This window comes from Pongo abelii, chromosome 7, assembly GCF_028885655.2.
Source record: "Pongo abelii isolate AG06213 chromosome 7, NHGRI_mPonAbe1-v2.0_pri, whole genome shotgun sequence".
Taxonomy (NCBI): Eukaryota; Metazoa; Chordata; class Mammalia; order Primates; family Hominidae; genus Pongo; species Pongo abelii.
This window is the reverse complement of record NC_071992.2, coordinates 136031390-136050350: the sequence shown is the minus strand read 5'-3', so window position 1 is coordinate 136050350 and position 18961 is coordinate 136031390. Positions and strand designations below refer to the sequence as shown.

General features: G+C 36.7%; 1 protein-coding gene across 5 annotated transcripts in view; it reads left to right on the top strand.

The window, feature by feature from the left end:
* TAF2 (TATA-box binding protein associated factor 2) overlaps nt 1-18961 on the top strand; it is a 102998-nt gene that overhangs the window by 17753 nt on the left and 66284 nt on the right. For all 5 annotated transcript variants that reach the window (XM_054518793.2, XM_054518792.2, XM_054518795.2 and 2 more), the window contains 5 exons: nt 8531-8649; nt 10910-11051; nt 12887-13118; nt 17077-17261; nt 17830-17943. In XM_054518793.2, the coding sequence (XP_054374768.2) occupies nt 8531-8649; nt 10910-11051; nt 12887-13118; nt 17077-17261; nt 17830-17943 (792 nt within the window). The remainder of the gene's footprint in view (nt 1-8530; nt 8650-10909; nt 11052-12886; nt 13119-17076; nt 17262-17829; nt 17944-18961) is intronic.

Here is an 18961-nt window from a genome sequence, read left to right as displayed (position 1 = left end):
AGAGTGAGACTCCCTCTCAAAAAAAAAAAAGACCAAGTCCCGCTCTGTCGTCCAGGCTGGAGTGCAATGGTGCAATCTCTGATCACTGCAACCTCCGCCTCCCAGGTTCAAGTGATCCTCCTGCCTCGCCCTCCCGAGTAGCTGGGATTACAGGCATTCGCCACCATACCTGGCTAATTTTTGTATTTTTAGTAGAGACAGGGTTTCACCATATTGGTCTGGTTGATCTCGAACTCATGACCTTGTGATCTGCCTGCCTCGGCCTCCCAAAGTTCTGGGATTACAGGCATGAGCCACCTCACCTGGGAGGCTTTGCCACTTTGAGAAGCCCCCCACCCCACCCCACTTTTTTTTTTTTTTTTTAAGACAGAGTCTTGCTCTGTCGCCCAGGCTGGAGGAGTGCAGTGACATGATCCCGGCTCACTGCAGCCTCCACCTCCTGGGTTCAAGCGATTCTCCTGTCTCAGCTTCCCCAGTAGCTGGGACTACAGGCGCGCACCACCACACCCGGCTAATTTTTTTTTTTTTTTTTTTTTTGTATTTTTGGTAGAGACAGGGTTTCACCACATTGGCCAGGCTGGTCTTGAACTCCTGACCTCGTGATCCACCTGCCTCAGCCTCCCAGAGTGCTGGGATTACAGGCATGAGCCACCACATCCAGCCGAGAAGCCCTTTTTTATTTTACTTGAAATGTCCCAACTTTTCAGTGTCAAAAATGAGTTTAATTTCCACCAAGGAGGGGCAGCGGAAATGAAATTATCTATTTTAGTATATAAATGAAGTAGTTATCCAGTTACAATGATTTTTTTAAATTGCTGTGGTTTTTTTTTTTAAGATTTTGTAGATTCTATATTTTAATGCAGACTTCTACATGGAGTTTAAACTTGTTTCATTAATGTCACTTAATAGAAATTTGTAATTCCCTTATTGATTATGATTAAGTAATAGCAATAGTTTAACTCAGCTACAATGCTGTACTGCCAGTTGGTTTATTAGTATTAGAATTAAGTTATCTTAGAGTTGGAGGGACATTACAGTTCATTTAGTTTAAACTTCAACATGAAGCCTTACTATTTCATCTTCTACTTGAATACTTCCAGTTCGGCAGGGCTCATAATATGTTTTTCTTATTTTTTTTATTTTTTTATTTTTAAAGACAGAGCCTTGCTCTGTCACCCAGGCTGGAATGTGGTGGTGTGATCATAGCTTACTGCAGCCTTGAACTCTTGCATTCAAGCCATCATCTACCTTAGCTTCTCAAGTAGTTGGAACAATGTGTGCATGCCACCACGTTCGGTTAATTAATCTGTTTTTTATTTTTTACTGGATGCATGGTCTCACTATGTTGCCTAAACTGGTTTTGAACTCCTGGCCTCAAGTGGTCCTTCTGCCTTGGTCTCCCAAAGTGCCGCAATTACAGGCATGAGCCACCATGCCTGGTCCTCATTATATTTTAACACACCCCTTTCATTATTTCTAAATGCTGGAAAGTTCTTTATTACATTGAGCTACAGTTCGTTTTGCCTTAATAGTCACAAACTTAATCCTAATTAAATAAATACCTTTCCCCTAAGTTTTCTCTTCTTCAGGCTACAGGATTATTGAGATTACTCTCAACCATTCCTCATGTTAGAAACTCTTTCTCAATTTATTTCCATCCTCTTTGTCCTTCCCTGGATAATCTCAGATTTGATACTGTGTTTTCTTAAATGTGGTAATCCCAGAACTCTAGATATGGTTCTTCCTATTTGGACTAATCAGTATATACATTCCAATAGATCCATTTTGTCCTTTATCTAGATATAGTATTTCTAGTAGCTTGAAACTCATTTGCCTTTTAAAAGTTGTTTTAGGATTAAAAATCACAAACCAAATATCCACTGTCCTCAAGAGAATCACCCAACACCCATAAGGATTCTTGTAGACTCATGGTAAAGGGTTAGCTATTCTTTTATATCAGATAGCAGGAGTAGCTATTCTTTTATGTCAGATAAAACACATTAAAGCAACATGAATAGACATTTGTTAAAAGAAGATATACGAATAGCCAACACATATAAAGAAATTCTCAACATCACTAATGATCGGGGAAATGCAAATTAAAACCACGATGACATACACCTTATCCCAGCCAGAATGGCCATTATGAAAAAGTAAAAACAAAAAAAAACGCAGATGTTGGCGTGGATATGGTAAAAAGGGAATGCTTATACACTGCTGGTGAGAACGTAAATTAGTACAACCTGTGTGGAAAACAGTATGGAGAGTTCAAGTAGATCTACCACTTGATCTAGCGTTCTCACTACTGGCTATCTATTCAAAGGAAAATAAGTCCCTATGTCAAAAAAGACACCTACATGTCTATGTTTATTGCAGCACAATTCACAATTGCAAAGATATGGAACTAGCCTAAGTCCATATTAACTGATGAGTGGATAAAGGAAATGTGGTGTGTGTGTGTGTGTATGTATACATGTGTGTATATACACACACATACACCACATATATATACACATATATACACACACACACACACACACACAAACCATGGAATACTACTCAGCCATAAAAAAATAATGAAATGTCTTTTGTAGCAACGTGGCTGGAACTGGAGGCCAGTATTCTGAGTGAAGTAACTCGGAAATGGAAAACCAAATACCATATGTTCTCATTTTTTATTTGTATGTTGAAATCTAAACCATCAGATTATTCGAGATTAAGCTATGGGTATGTGAAGACATACAGAGTGATAGAAGTCTGGATATTGGAGTCTCAGAAGCAGGGAGGAGGGAGAGATTTAAAAAATGACATATTGGGTACAATGTACCCTACTTGGGCAACAGGTACACTAAAATGTCAGACATTCCTATTGTAAAATTCATCTATGTAACCAAAAACCACTTGTACACAAAAAGCTATTGAAAAAAAAAAAATGAGGCAGCAATCACATTCGGCTCACTGTCTTGAGCTATCTATTAATGCCTTGAAACTGCTTGTTATTTATTGCCCAGGTAGTTAGTTAACCTAACAATGTCACATAGGATACTATAACCCACACCCTATAGCTTAAAAATATATAGCCAATCACTTATCAATGTTATTTCTTTAAACCAGTGAGAATCCCTGACAGACAGTTTTGTGTCAACCCACTTCCTGTCCCTCTTTTTTGTCTTTAGAAACTTGCATGCAACAAAGTTTAAATGGAGGCCATATCCAGGGTTACTTGGGTGAGTCTTCTGAGCAGCTGTTGTCACTTTGGCTCACGTAAACTCTCTAAATTTAAAAAAAGAAAAAAAAAAGAAGTTGCATTTGTAGTTGGATCAAATTTGAGCTTGTAAGCAGTGAAACCCCTAGGCTTTTTCATAGGAAAACCTGGTAAGGTAAATTTTTCACTCAGCAGCCTTATGTCATGGTTCCAGGTTAAATTTTGTTTTGGTTATTTTTAGAGTCATCCTTATTCATTGTGGTTTTGGCTTATTACTTTAATTTTTCAGTTTGTGAAAATTTATCGAGCTGTTTACTAGGGTGTGTGTAGCTTTCTGATTTACTTCCATAAAAGTTTACTTCTATAAAAAATTTTTTAAATAGAGGGAAAGTTTACAAATAATTGAAACTGAAGTTTTATAAAATCTGCATCTATAGTTTTAAGAGGCAGATGTTCTTTATTTGACAAATGATTATCATATGATATTAATTTAATATGGATATTTAAAATTCTTAGAGAAAATTATATCTATTCCCTTAATTTACTAATTTTTCAATATCTCTCTATAGCATTTCTTCTCTTTAAGTTGCATTTCCGTAAGGAGGATTGAGAGATGGGGATGGTAGAGGTTATAGGGCAAGGACATATTAAATATTTTGTAGTCATTATTATTCTGAAAATTGAAAACACATTATAATTTTACACTGTAATTTTTGACTTCTATGAAGTTATTTTGAAAGAAAACATTTGATTTGTGTATTGAAATCTAAACCATCAGATTATTTGAGACTGGCTTCCCAGATGATTCCATTTATAATGACTCTCTCATTTTATTTGGACCACTTCACCTTTTCTCAGGAAATGAGGAGATTAAATGAAAATAATTTCCCATAAAAAAACTAATAACTCTAATACGTAATGTTTAAATCTGGCTTTCTTTTTGTACAATAGTTATTTTATTTTTGCATTTTCCTGATAACTTGGGGTGGAATACAAGTTTTGCAATCATCAAATTTCATGTTTTTGAAATTTTATTGAAAATAAATTATACTCTATAGATAAAATAGTCCTTAAAATTAGATGGTGTGTTAAGTAAGTGCTGACAAGGATTTGGAGCAACTGGCACTTTCAGATCTTGCTGATGGCAATGCAGAATGGTACAACTCTTCTGAAACAGTTTTGTAGATTTTTAGAAAGTTAAATGTGTTTACCATATGACTCAGTAGTCCCACTGTTAGATATTTGTACTACAGAGATGGAGCTTATATTCACACAAAAATCTGTACACAAATGTTCATAACAGTTTTATTTCACACTTCTAAAGATGAAAATAACCTAAATGCCCTTCAGCTGGTCAATGGATCAACAAACTGGTACAGTCTATACAATATAATACCACTCAATGGCAAAAGGATCAAATTATTAATATATGTAACAACTTGGATGAATTTCAAAAACCTAGTGACACAAGCCAGTCTCAAAAGGTAGCGTTCTATGTGATTCCATTTATTTAACACAAAGGATAGCATAAGGGACTTTTTGGGGATGATAGAACTGTTCTATATCCTGCTTTTGGTGGTTAACTGAATCTGTACATATGTTAAAATTTATACAACTGTAGACCCCCCAAAAAGTGGTTTTTTTAATTGTATGATAATTTAAAAAAACACAGGCATACCTCCTTTATTGTGCTTTGCTCTATTGTGCCTCGCAGATACTGTTGTTTTTACAAATTGAAGGTTTGTGATAACCTTACATCAAGAAAGTTTATCGGTGCCATTTTTCCAACAACACATGCGCATTTCATGTCTCTATGTCACATTTTTGTAATTCTTGCAATATTTCAAACTTTTTCATTATTATATCTGTTAAGGTAATCTGTGATCAGAGATCTTTGATATTACAATTGTAATTGTTTTGGGGATGCTACAGATGGCATCCATATAAGATGGCAAACTTAAATGTTAAACATTGTTTGTGTTCTGACTACTCCGTGGACCAGCTGTTCCCTGTCTCTGTCCCCCTCCTCGGGCCTCCCTATTTGCTGAGACACACAATATTGAAATTAGGTCAATTAATAACCCTACAATGGCCTCTGAGCATGCAAGTGAAAGGAAGAGTCTCATATCTCTCACTTTAAACCAAAAGCTATAGAAATGGTTAAGCTTAGGGAGGAGGGCCAAAAGCTAGACCTCTTGGCCCCAGTTAGCTAAGTTGTGACTGCAAAGGAAAAGTTCTTGAAGGAAATTAAAAGTACTGCCCCAGTGAATACACAAATGATAAGAAAATGAAACAGTCTTATTGCTGATGTGGAGTAGGTTTTAAAGATCTGGGTAGAAGATCAAACCAGCCACACCATCCCTTAAGGCCAAGCTTAATCCAGAGCAAGGCCCTAACTCTCTTCAGTTCTGTGAATGCTGAGAGGTGAGGAAGCTGCAGAAGAACATTTTGAAGCTAGGAGAGGCTGGTTCATGAGGTTTAAGCAAAGAAACTTTGTCTGTTAACATGAAAGTGCAAGGTGAAGCAACAAGTGCTGATGTAGAAGCTGCAGCAAGTTATCCAGAAGATTTAGCTAAGGTTTTTGATGAAGGTTGCTACACTAAGCAACAGATTTTCAATGTAGATGAAACAGCCTTCTGCTAGAAGAAGATGCTATCTGGAACTTTCCCAGCCAAAAAGAAGTCAGTGCCTGGCTTCAAAGGACAGGCTGACTCTTTTATTAGGGACTAATGCAGCTGGGAACTTTAAGTTAAAGCCAGTGCTCATTTACCATTCCAAAAAATCCTACGGCCCTTAACAGTTATGCTAAATCTATTCTTCCTGTTCTCTGTAAATGAAGCAACAGAGCCTGGATGACAACAGGTGTTCACAGTATGTCTTACTGAATTGAATATTTTAAGCCCACTGTTGAGATTACTGGTCAGAAGAAGAGTCCTTTCAATATGGTACTACTTATTGACAAGACACCTAGTTACCCAAGAGCTCCGATGGAGATGTACTAGGAGATTAATACTGTTTTTATGTGTGCTAACATAACATCTATTCTGCAGCCTATGGATTAAAGAGTAATTTCTACTTTCAAGTCTTATTATTTAAGAAACGCATTTCATAAGGCGATAGTTGCCATAGATAGTGATTCCTCTGAGGGATCTGGACAAAGTCAGTTGAAACCCTGAAAAGGATTCACCATTCTGGATGCCATTAAGGACATTCATGATTTAGGGAGAAGGTCAGAACATCAACATGAACAAGAGTTTGGAAGAAGTTGATTCCAAACCTCATGGATGACTTTGAGGGGTTTAGAGAAGGAAGTAACTGCAGTTGTGGTACTAATAGCAATGGAACTAGAATTAGAAGTGGATCCTAAAGGTAAGACTGAATTGCTGCAGTCTCATGATACAACGTTAATGGATGGAGGAGTTGCTGCTTACGGATGAGCAAAGAAAGTGGTTTCTTGAGATGGGATCTACTGGTGAAGATGCTCTGAACGTTTTTGGAATGTCAGTGTTCATTGTCATTGTCAACAATGTTTATCTAACAGAAAGAAATTATTAAAATATATTGAGAAGTCTTTTCACTTCCAGAACTCTGTGCTTTGTAGTTGTTACCTTGAATAGTTGTTAAAGCCATAGTTATATTATATCCTTCCTAATTGGTAGAGAGATTGAAGAAGATGGAGAGGGAATGGCCTCTGTCAAGTTAAGAGTCTGTAGCCTTAATGTTTCTTTAATGGCTTTTCTCATTTTGTTTTTCCTTTAATCATTCCGTAGAGTGTGTAGAACTTGTCTTTTTATTTTTATTTTTTAATTTTTTTGAGAAAAAGTCTCACTCTTGCCCGGGTCGGAGTGCAGTGGTGCAACCTCAGCTCACTGCAACCTCTGCCTCCCAGGCTCTAGCGATTCTCGTGCCTCAGCCTCCCGAGTAGCTGGGATTACAGGCATGCACCACCATGCCTGGCTAATTTTTGTATTTTTAGTAGAGAGGGTTTCACCATATTGGCCAGGCTGGACTTGAACTCTCCTGGTCTCAGGTGATCCACCACCTCGGACTCCCAAAGTGCTGGGATTACAGGCATGAGCCACCATGTCCAGCTAAAACTTGTCTTTTAACTAGATGAAAAAATTATTAAGCTATGGGAATGTCACTAATTTCACCTTGTGGCTACACCTAATGGCAGGATGGCAGACATAAAGTTGTACAACGAGGATGTGGCTCATGGTGTTTGTGTATTTCATCTTGTATTCTTGCCCTTCCCATTCCGTATCTTTTTCCCGTCTTTCATTTCTTTCATATTTTTTTAAACTAATTTCAGTGAGGAAATGTAATATGTGTATATGTACACATATAAGTTGCTTTTATGGAGTACAATTTAAAAACCAGTTGAGAACAACATTTTCATGTTTCCATAAGACTTCATCATATTGTTTTCATCAAATGGGAAATAAGGTCAGATAACTATGGAACAAATACTTATGTAGTAGTCTCTCCTGACATAGTGAATATAACAGTGAGCCTGCTGAAAATTCTCTGCTTCATTAAGCTTACATTGTGATGCACTAATGGGTGGAGATAGGTGCTATTACATTTTGAGGAACTGAGTCCCATCCTGATTTGTTTTAGACATCTTAATTTTTGTCAAATTATAAAGCTTGTTGAATCCATTCAATTTTTTGCCACATTGATAGGAAATAATTATTTATTCAGTGCTTCATGTATTCTTTACATTTGTATCAAAAAAGTATAGTTGCTTTGGCATTCCAAAATTAATGAAGAATGTGATAGTCATAATAATAGTCATGTAACTTGGTGAGTAGAATATATATTCTGTTGTATTCATAGATTAATAGTTTTTAACATGGTGAGTAGAACAAACCATTACTTGGCTAAAGAGTGTTCTTAGAAATTATATAAGAAGATAAAATGCTTACAAATAATTGGTATCAAATGATATTTAAGAAAATGCTCAGAGGCCAGGCCTGGTGGCTCATGCCTGTAATCCCAGCACTTTGGGAGGCCAAGATGAATGGATCACTGGAGGTTAGGAGTTCGAGACCAGCCTGACCAGCATGGTGAAACACCATCTCTACTAAAAATATAAAAATTAGCCGGTTGTGGTGGTGGGTGCCTGTAATCCTAGCTAGTTGGGAGGCTGAGGGACGAGAATGCTTGAACCTGGAGGTGGAGGTTGCAGTGAGTTGAGATGGTGCCACTGAACTCTGGCCTGGGCAACAGAGTGAGACTTCATCTAAAAAAAAAAAAGAAAAAGAAAATGCTTGGTAAGATATATGGCTTATTATTAAAAGTTGGCTCTTTTTTTTCCCCCAGGAGAAACCTCAATTATTTTTCCAATGCTTATGCAGCTGCAGTTAGTGCTGTGGACCCTGATGCAGGAAATGGAGAACTTTGCATAAAGGTTCCATCAGAGCTATGGAAACACGTTGATGGTAAAGCACCAAGAGTATATTGACTGTACACTAAAATCATGTTAGATTCAGAGACTAGAGAATTTTACATGAAAACTAATGATGCTGGCCAGGCATGGTGGCTCATGCCTGTAATCCCAGCACTTTGGGAGGCTGAGGCGGGTGGATCACCTAAGATCAGGAGTTCAAGACCAGCCTGGACAACATGGCGAAACCCCGTCTCTACTAAAAATACAAAAATTATCCAGGCGTGGTGGGCGCATGTAATCCCAGCTACTCAGGAGGCTGAGGCAGGAGAATTGCTTGAACCCGGGAGGTGGAGATTGCAGTGAGCTGAGATTGCACCCCTGCACTCCAACCTGTGCAACAGAGTGAGACTCCGTCTAAAAAAACAACAACAAAAAAACAAAAAAACACTAATGATGTCAAAATTGTAAATTAACCAGTTCAAATATACAGAATGGGTTGGAAGCTCTTTTTCTTATTAAAGATCACTGGCTAACAGGATAATATCATTTCAGGGCTGTGAAAAAAGCAATTTATTTCACCGTTGTTTTTTAAAGCAAAAAAAAAATTTTTTTTTGTTTTTTTGAGACGGAGTTTCGCTTTTGTTGCCCAGGGTGGAGTGCAATGGCGCAATCTTGGCTCACTGCAACCTCTGCCTCCCGAGTTCAAGCGATTCTCCTGCCGCAGCCACTGAGTAACTAGGATTACAGTCTCCCGCCACCACGCCTGGCTGATTTTTGTATTTTTAGTAGAGACAGGGTTTCACCATGTTGGCCAGGCTGGTCTTGAACTCCTGACCTCAGGTGATCCACCTGCCTTGGCCTCCCAAAGTGCTGGGATTACAGGCGTGAGCCACTGCGCCCGGCCGTGAAAAATATTTTTATAAAATCATATAGATAGAACCCGCACAATATCAGATTAGTTTAGAATTACAGCATTTTGTAGCAGGAAAGATCCTGAAAAAATCTGGTTAAATTCCCTCTTTTTACAGAAGAGTAATCTGAAGTCTAATGAGAGTGAGTGACCTGCTGAACTTCACTTAGCAAATTATTGGTGAAGTTAAAGCTAAAACATGTGGTTCCTGATACTCAGTCTGCAGACTTTTTAAACCTTCTTTGTGTCTTGTTTGAAGTTTTAGCCATTGTAATATTGTATATTAGCTTCTGCCTTGCATATTTAGCCTTATAAAAATTAATCAAGGAAGTAAAAGACTTCTTGTTTTGTTTATTGGTTTCTGTTGTGGGTGCTGGGGGCAGGGTAGGGTTTGTGGAGGAACTTACCCTAATTTAGGGGACAGACGTGGAAGTCGTCATTGCATTTTTAGGGTTTGGAGATAGTGCATATGATTGTAATGCTTAGAGGGAAATTAAAATCTTATGAAAGCAACGCAGTTTATAGTGAAGAAATCAAGCATAACAAAAAACGTGATAATAATGCAAATTCTCGAGTGGTGTTCCCTACTCTACTTCTCATCCTTGTACTCCCCAAAGTCACCTAGGGTTAAGTTTGCGGGATAATGTAATAGGAAAAAGAACTTGAAAAGTAAGTGTATTAGTCCATTTTCATGCTGCTGATAAAGTCATACCTGAGACTAGGAAGAAAAAGAGGTTTAATGAACTTATAGTTTCACATGGCTGGGGAGACCTCACAATCCTGGCAGAAGGCAAGGAGGAGCAAGTCATGTCTTATGCAGATGGCGGCCAGCAAAAAGAGAGAGAGAGAGCTTGTGCAGGGCAACTGCTATTTTGAAAACCATCAGATCTTGTGACACTTGTTCTCTATCACAAGAACAGCATGGGAAAGACTTGCCCCTGTGATTCAATTACCTCCTACTGGGTCCCTCCCATACCACGTGGGAGTTATGGGAGCTGCAAGATGAGATTTGGGTGGGGACACAGAGCCAAACTATATCAGTAAGTTTGGGGTTGGATTTGGAAGGCCTAAGTGTGCAGTGTGGGAGTTTTGGACTTTTTAGCCATTGTACATTGTCAGAAATGTTGAGAGGAGGATATGGTGTAACCAAAGGTGTATTTTGGGAAAATAATACAAGCATTAGTTATAATTGATTGGAGGTAGAAAACCAATAGGAGCAGCCTGTTGAGTTAATATAGGCAGACATATGGTAAAAGTCTAAACTAGGGTAAGTAGTGTGGTTTTTCATATAAATCTCAGTCCTCAATTCCATTTCATGTTCAGCATTAAATCTTTGTCTTTATTATATAGACCACTGTAACTTACTTATGTATCAATGTGTGTATATGTTTATTTTTTGCAGAGTTAAAGGTCCTGAAGATACACATCAATTTTTCTTTGGATCAGCCCAAAGGAGGTCTTCATTTTGTGGTACCCAGTGTAGAGGGAAGTATGGCAGAGAGAGGTGCTCATGTTTTCTCTTGTGGGTATCAAAATTCTACCAGGTAGATTATAGTTTCTTAAATATTTCAATTAATTTTTAAATTGCATTTTTTATGTATAAGCAAGACATACATTTAGTGTAAAACAAGAAATACTAGTTTTATTCCCTCCCAAATTTAGACTTCTTTCAAATTACTTTCTGTTAGTCATTCCTCTTTAATTTCTTTTTTTTTTTTTTTTTTTTTCAGACAGAGTCTTGCTCTGTCACCCTTGTTGGAGTGCACTGGGGTGCTATCTCTGCTCACTGCAACCTGTGCCTCCTGGGTTCAAGTGATTCTCATGCCTCAGCCTCCCCAGTAGCTGGTATTACAGGCATTCACCACTACACCTGCCTAATTTTTTATATTTTTAGTAGAGATGGGGTTTCACCATGTTGGCCAGACTGGCCTTTAATTCCTAACCTCAAGTGATCCGCCCGCCTTGGCCTCCCAAAGTGCTGGGATTACAGGCATGAGCCACCATGCCCGACCCCTCCTCAATCTTACATCTCCCTTCTTCTCTCTCATTTTCATGTCTACTGTTCTAAAATAATCATCTCACTTGATTCCTTCTTTTTTGAAAACTTTATATTGAAGTAAAACATACAGAAAATTGCACAGAATGTAAAGTTCGATGAATTTTCACAAGTGAACAAGCCCACATAATTTACACCTAGAGACAAAGAATATTACAAGCATTATAGAGACCTCCTCTCACCTGCTTTCATACTCTACTTCCCCACTCCACATTCTACTACTCAACTCTGTTTATTTATTTATTTATTTATTTTTGAAACCGAGTCTCACTCTGTTGTCCAGGCTGGAGTGCAGTGGCATAATCTTGGCTCACTGCAACCCCTACCTCCTGGGTTCCAGTGATTCTCCTGCCTATCCTCCTAAGTATCTGGGACTACAGGCATGTGCCACCACACCTGGCTAGTTATTGTATTTTTAGTAGAGACGCGGTTTCATCATATCTTTAGTAGAGATAGCCTGTTGCACCGGCTAGAGTGCAGTGGCGCAATCTCGGCTCATGCAACCTCCATCTTCCAGGTTCAAGTGATCTTCCTGCCTCAGCCTCTGGAGTAGCTGGGATTACAGGCAGATGCCACATGCCTGGCTAATTTTTGTATTTTTAGTAGAGACAGGGTTTCATCATGTTGGCCAGGCTGGTTTCGAACTCCTGACCTCAGGTAATCCACCTGCCTTAGCCTCCCATAGTGCTGGGATTACAGGTGTCAGCCACTGCACCCAGCCTCTCCTCAGTTTATTATAATAACTCCTCTAAACCAGGGATAATGTCTTACATACTTTTATGCCTCAATACTAAGTACCTACCCTGTCACATAACACCTTACCTGAACTGATGAAAGCTGACTATAAATTTTATATCTAACTTAACCAGCACTCAGTTTGAATTTATACAATGCGTTACATACTCCAAAAAAGCAGTTTTATAATTTAATGGAATAAATTCTGAATATTAGTTATGCTTTATAAAACTTTTTGCTGTAAGCCTTTTTTAGTTTCTAGAAATGAATGCTGCATAAAAACTAATGTGCATATACAAGTTAAAATTATTTTTTAAAACACTGGAAACTAAGAATTGCTTAACTCTTTTCAGGGTTTGAACTGATGGTACCACATAATATATTTTCTTAATGTTGCCAAATCGTATTTGGAAACAGATTTTATTTTATCAGATTTTTTTCAGGTTGTACAGTAAAAAGCTTCAGTAGCCAAATAGCTAAAGGTTTTGTTTGTTCATTTTCTAGAAATGCTAAAATAACTTGTGTGTGGGGAAAACAACGTAGAGAACTCTTTGAATACATTTTCTATACTGTCAATCTTTTTTCTAGATTTTGGTTCCCTTGTGTTGATTCATACTCTGAATTGTGTACATGGAAATTAGAATTTACAGTAGATGCTGCAATGGTTGCTGTTTCTAATGGCGATTTGGTGGAGACAGTGTATACTCATGATATGAGGAAGAAAACTTTCCATTATATGCTTACCATTCCTACAGCAGCGTCAAATATCTCCTTGGCCATAGGACCATTTGAAATACTTGTAGATCCATACATGCATGAGGTAAGTCAGAGCTCTCCCCTCTTACTCTCCTCCTGGCCATTTACTGCCTTTAAAAAGATAGATATTGGCAAGGCACGGTGGCTCATGCCTGTAATCCCAGCACTTTGGGAGGCCAAGGTGGGCGGATCACAAGGCCAGGAGATCAAGACCATCCTGGCTAACACAATAAAACCCTGTCATTACTAAAAATACAAAAAGTTAGCCAGGCATGGTGGTGGGCGCCTGTAGTCCCAGCTACTCGGGAGGCTGAGGCAGGAGAATGGCTTGAACCCGGGAGGCAGAGCTTGCAGTGAACTGAGATTGCGCCACTGCACTCCAGCCTTGACGACAGAGCGAGACTCCATCTCAAAAAAAAAAAAAGGTAGATATTAATGAAACATTAAGTCTTCCTTCACTCTTTTTTCAACTATCAAGAATATGACTAGAGAGAAAATGTTTCCTTATCTAATATATATAATGATGTGAATTCTTGAATGAATTTCTTTCAAAATGTTGTATTTAAATTTCAGATTATTTCCCAACAGAGTCTTAGCATTTCAAAAGAGCTTCAGTTATATCTTGATTTAGAGTATAGGTAGATTTCTGTAACTAATTCTGTTCATTACTAATGACATCTTTTCATTTATCATGTTTTTGAATGTTGTGGTCCCATCTCTGGAATCTAAAATATTGTAAATTCAAAATTAAAGAGCAAGATTTATTCTCTCTTCAACCTATACAGAGGAAAACAGACAGACAGAGTTAGAAACCTGGTTAGCAAACTCATGAAGACTTCTAGTTTCTTCCCAGCACACATCTTATCACAATTCATTTATCAATTGACAGGCCAAATAGCAGTTTTAGGCCTCCCCAAGCATGAGACTTCTGCTGATTAGAAAGTGATTTATTAGTTAACTCTCTTCTTTAGTCTTCAATTTAGGTTTATTTTTTAAAAAAGAAATATATAAGCATACAATTTGACCACGTATATCTCCACAGCCTTTCTTTTAGTCATGTGAATAAAAATTGAGGGCAGCAGGCTTTCGGTGAGCTCCTCAGTTTGCCTTTTATATTTGCCTTGCTGAAATTCACAGGATTTGTAAAATCACTCAGGGACAAGATTCAGGATATTTTATGTTGGTTTTGCTTATGTTGTCTTAACAATGACTCTTTTTAAAGGTTTTTCCACTGATAAGATTGGCAGTGAACTTTATTGTCTTTGGTAAATGATCAGTTTTAAACATGCTGCCTGACTTCAAACTATACTACAAGGCTACAGTAACCAAAACAGCATGGTACTGGTACCAAAACAGAGATATAGACCAATGGAACAGAACAGAGCCCTCAGAAATAATACCACACATCTACAACCATCTGATCTTTGACAAACCTGACAAAAACAAGAAATGGGGAAAGGATTCCCTATTTAATAAATGGTGCTGGGAAAACTGGCTAGCCATATGTAGAAAGCTGAAACTGGATCCCTTCCTTACACCTTATACAAAAATTAATTCAAGATGGATTAAAGACTTAAATGTTAGACCTAAAACCATAAAAACCCTAGAAGAAAACCTAGGCAGTACCATTCAGGACATAGGCATGGGCAAGGACTTCATGTCTAAAACACCAAAAGCAATGGCAACAAAAGCCAAAATTGACAAATGGGATCTAATTAAAGAGCTTCTGCACAGCAAAAGGAACTACCATCAGAGTGAACAGGCAACCTACAGAATTGGAAAAATTTTTACAATCTACTCATCTGACAAAGGGCTAATATGCAGAATCTACAAAGAACTCAAACAAATTTACAAGAAAAAAACAACCCCATCAAAAAATGGGCGAAGGATATGAACAGACACTTCTCAAAAGAAGACATTTATACAGCCAACAGACACATGAAAAAATGCTCATCATCAGTGGCCATCAGAGAAATGCAAATCAAAACCACAATGAGTTACCATCTCACACCAGTTAGAATGGCGATCATTAAAAAGTCAGGAAACAACAGGTGCTGGAGTGGATGTGGAGAAATAAGAACACTTTTACACTGTTGGTGGGACTGTAAACTAGTTCAACCATTGTGGAAGACAGTGTGGTGGTTCTACAGGGATCTAGAGCTAGAAATACCATTTGACCCAGCCATCCCATTACTGGGTATATACCCAAAGGATTGTAAATCATGCTGCTATAAAGACAGATGCACACGTATGTTTATTGCGGTACTATTCACGATAGCAGAGACTTGGAACCAACCCAAATGTCCATCAGTGATAGACTGGATTAAGAAAATGTGGCACATATACACCATGGAATACTATGCAGCCATAGAAAATGATGAGTTCATGTCCTTTGTTAGGGACATGGATGAAGCTGAAAACCATTATTCTCAGCAAACTCGCAAGGACAAAAAACCAAACACCGCATATTCTCACTCATAGGTGGGAACTGAACAATGAGAACACTTGGACACAGGAAGGGGAACATCACACACTGGGGCCTGTCGTGGGGTGGAGGGATGGGGGAGGGATAGCATTAGGAGATATACCTAATGTAAGTGATGAGTTAATGGGTGCAGCACACCAACATGGCACATGTATACATATGTAACAAACCAGCACATTGTATGCATGTACCCTAGAACTTAAAGTATTGTAAAAAATGGTAATATAAAAAAATTTAAAATCAATGTTTGATTAGTACCGATTTTATATTTAAGAAGAATTTTTTTTCTACTCTGTGCTATTGAATAGGAACAAGGCAAATGATAGTCAAGAATTGTTTTTCCTGACTTAGTCTTCTTTGTGTCAGATACATGAGTTGTTGTCTGCATTATCAGTAAATTTGCTGTCTTGTAGGTTTGTCTAAAAATTAGTCCGTTTTTTGGTGAATAGTATTTTTTCTTTGCATACACAAATAAAATTATGATTAAATATGATTAATACAAAGGGAGTGTTAATTCATGATACAGTTTTGGGCCCTGATTATTAATAATACATAGATGCTTTTCTCCACTCTTATGGTAGCCTCTAATCTGTTGTTTTTAAATGCTATTGGAAGAATAATTTTTATGATAAATTAAAAACTTCCCTTGCCTTTATAATTCTGCAGTATTAGAACTCTTTAGCATGGCTTTCAAGATCTTCTATAATTTGACCGTAATAGATGTTATATTCAAAATAGTTTACTTATATTTCTCTGATCATACCTTTTTTCTTCCCATCTTTGACCCTGGGATGTTCTCTTTTCCTGTACCAAAAGTTTCCTATCAAACTTCTGTTGAACTCAAAAAGATTACCACAGCTTCACAGTCCTGCATGAAACCTTACACAGTTGTTCTAGTCAGTGATCTGTGTCATTGTTGATGGCACTCATTTGGCACAGATCATAATAAGAGATAGCATATGATATTTGTGTGACCAAAGTGAGATGTAACCTAATGAAAAAACCAGAGTTATATTTCTGTTGCAGGCATTTTTTAATCTCCTAACTACCAGTAAGCTTTTCTGCAGTTTTCAGTATGTAATTGAAATATTAGAGGGGGACTACAGTAATTATTTTTATATGCAGATAATATGATTAACATTAACTGTTGAAAAGATGGTACTATAATGTGCATTATTCACTGGATTAAATATTTATGAATAAGAGGTATGTTTATAATAAGCCTTTGAAATTTAAGTCTTATTATGTGTACCTATGAGAAAAAATTTTAATTGAATTTGGAACTAGAGTTATATTTTAGTTGGTCTGAGCATTCCACAGACTTATAATCCACCATGAATTTAATTTTTAAGTACGATTAATATTTTATAAATGTGATCAGTAAAAGTGATCACTATTTTCACAACATTTTCTTTCAGCATCTTTATTAAAGAACAGATTTATGAGAATATTTATTTATAATTGAGATGTTTAGGAAATTTACAATATTAAAGTTAACTCTTTCCTTTAGATGATCTTCCTTGCTTCTTCTTTTCAGGTTACTCATTTTTGTTTGCCCCAACTTCTTCCATTGCTGAAACATACCACATCATACCTTCATGAAGTCTTTGAATTTTATGAAGAAATTCTTACGTGTCGATACCCATACTCCTGTTTTAAGACTGTCTTCATTGATGAGGCTTATGTTGAAGTGGCCGCTTATGCTTCCATGAGCATTTTTAGGTTGGTATCTCTTCAGATTTGAAATGCCTAAATTAAGATCATGATATGAAGAAAATTTACTGATTTTGTGGTCAATTTTAAGATGAGGTTTGAACTTTTTTCCCCAATTTGGATGTGATTGGCTTTGTAGAAAATTTGGTTTTAAAATTTCTTAAATGTAGAAAAACATGAAGACAAAGATTTTGAGATAACTCAAAAGGCTCATCTTCATCCAGAATTAACTAATATTAGTATTTTCCCTATTTTAATCTTGTTTTCATAAATTCTTTAAAAATTGTACGAATTATTGTATGACTAGTATGAATTTTTTTCTAGCACTATTTAAAAATGTACTGATATTGTCAGAAATTTACTGATCTCATCAGTGGAAAACGTTGTGTTCTTTGCTTTAAGCAAGTTACTAAGATGATGAATTTTAGCTAAATTTTGAAAAGATTAGAAAGCTGGGAGAATTTTTTTTCTATTTTATGTCTAACTTCCATTGTTTTAAAAGTGGAATTATTTTATTTTCACTGAATAAGTATTTATTTCTTGGTTATAATGAGCTTTCTTCTCTTTTAAATTCCAGCACAAATCTTTTACACAGTGCCATGATTATAGATGAGACACCTTTGACTAGAAGGTGTTTAGCCCAGTCCTTGGCCCAGCAGTTTTTTGGATGTTTCATATCTAGAATGTCTTGGTGAGTGACCGGAAAGTTGATACTACTGAGAAAAGATTCAAGTTTATTTTTCTTTTCTTTTCCTGCATTTATGCTGACCTTTGCCCTAATTGCAGATAGCTAATTTAAGAGACACTGTTCTGTATGTATTTAAAGAAAAATGATTATAAGTTTCATCCTAACTTTTTGGTTATGAAATCAATATAGTCACTTACATTTATTAGTTAATTGAATTAGCTAATTTAAAAGACACTGTTCTATTTGTATTTAAAGAAAAATGATTATAAGTTTTATCCTAACTTTTTGGCCATGAAATCAATATAATCACTTCTGCAGTTTATAAGGTAACATTTTGGTAAAACAGTGTCTTAAAGAACCGAATGAATTCTGTAAATAAAAGAACTTAAATGTACAGAAATCAGAAGTTAGAATTTTAATGTCAGTGTTCAAAGCAATTGGAAATAACTCAATATTTAATGTAAAATAGTGCTTCTCTGCAATATTAATAATTATTTAGGGATTTGCCTACTAGTGCTCAGCTTTGTACCAGTTTGTTGAAAGAAATGAAAGGTATAAATGCTTTTTCTTTTCTTTTTTATTAACTTGAGATGATTTTGAAGAAAACAGAAAAATTAAGATTATAATTGTGAACATTCTATACTATATATAGTATGGAAATCTTGGTTTTCTTTTTTCGCTTTCTGGAGTGGAGAGGGCAGAGACTAAAGATAGATCTCTTGATTTGTAGTTTTCCTAAAACCACATGTAGAAATTTCATTAAAGAATAGTGCTTGGAATGTAGTAGGCAAAATATTATGGATGGATGGATGGATGGATGGATGGATGGGGTGGGTGGATGGATAGATGGATGAGTATACAAATGAATAAATGAGTGAGTGATGTTAATTGCCATTTTTCTAGAGAAAGCAAAAAAAATGAATGAAGCAATTAAATTTTAGGTTTTAGAATGTCATTGGTAATGGCATAATGCATGGGATTGGCAATAATAGCATGTAGACTTTTAGAATTGAACAGTATA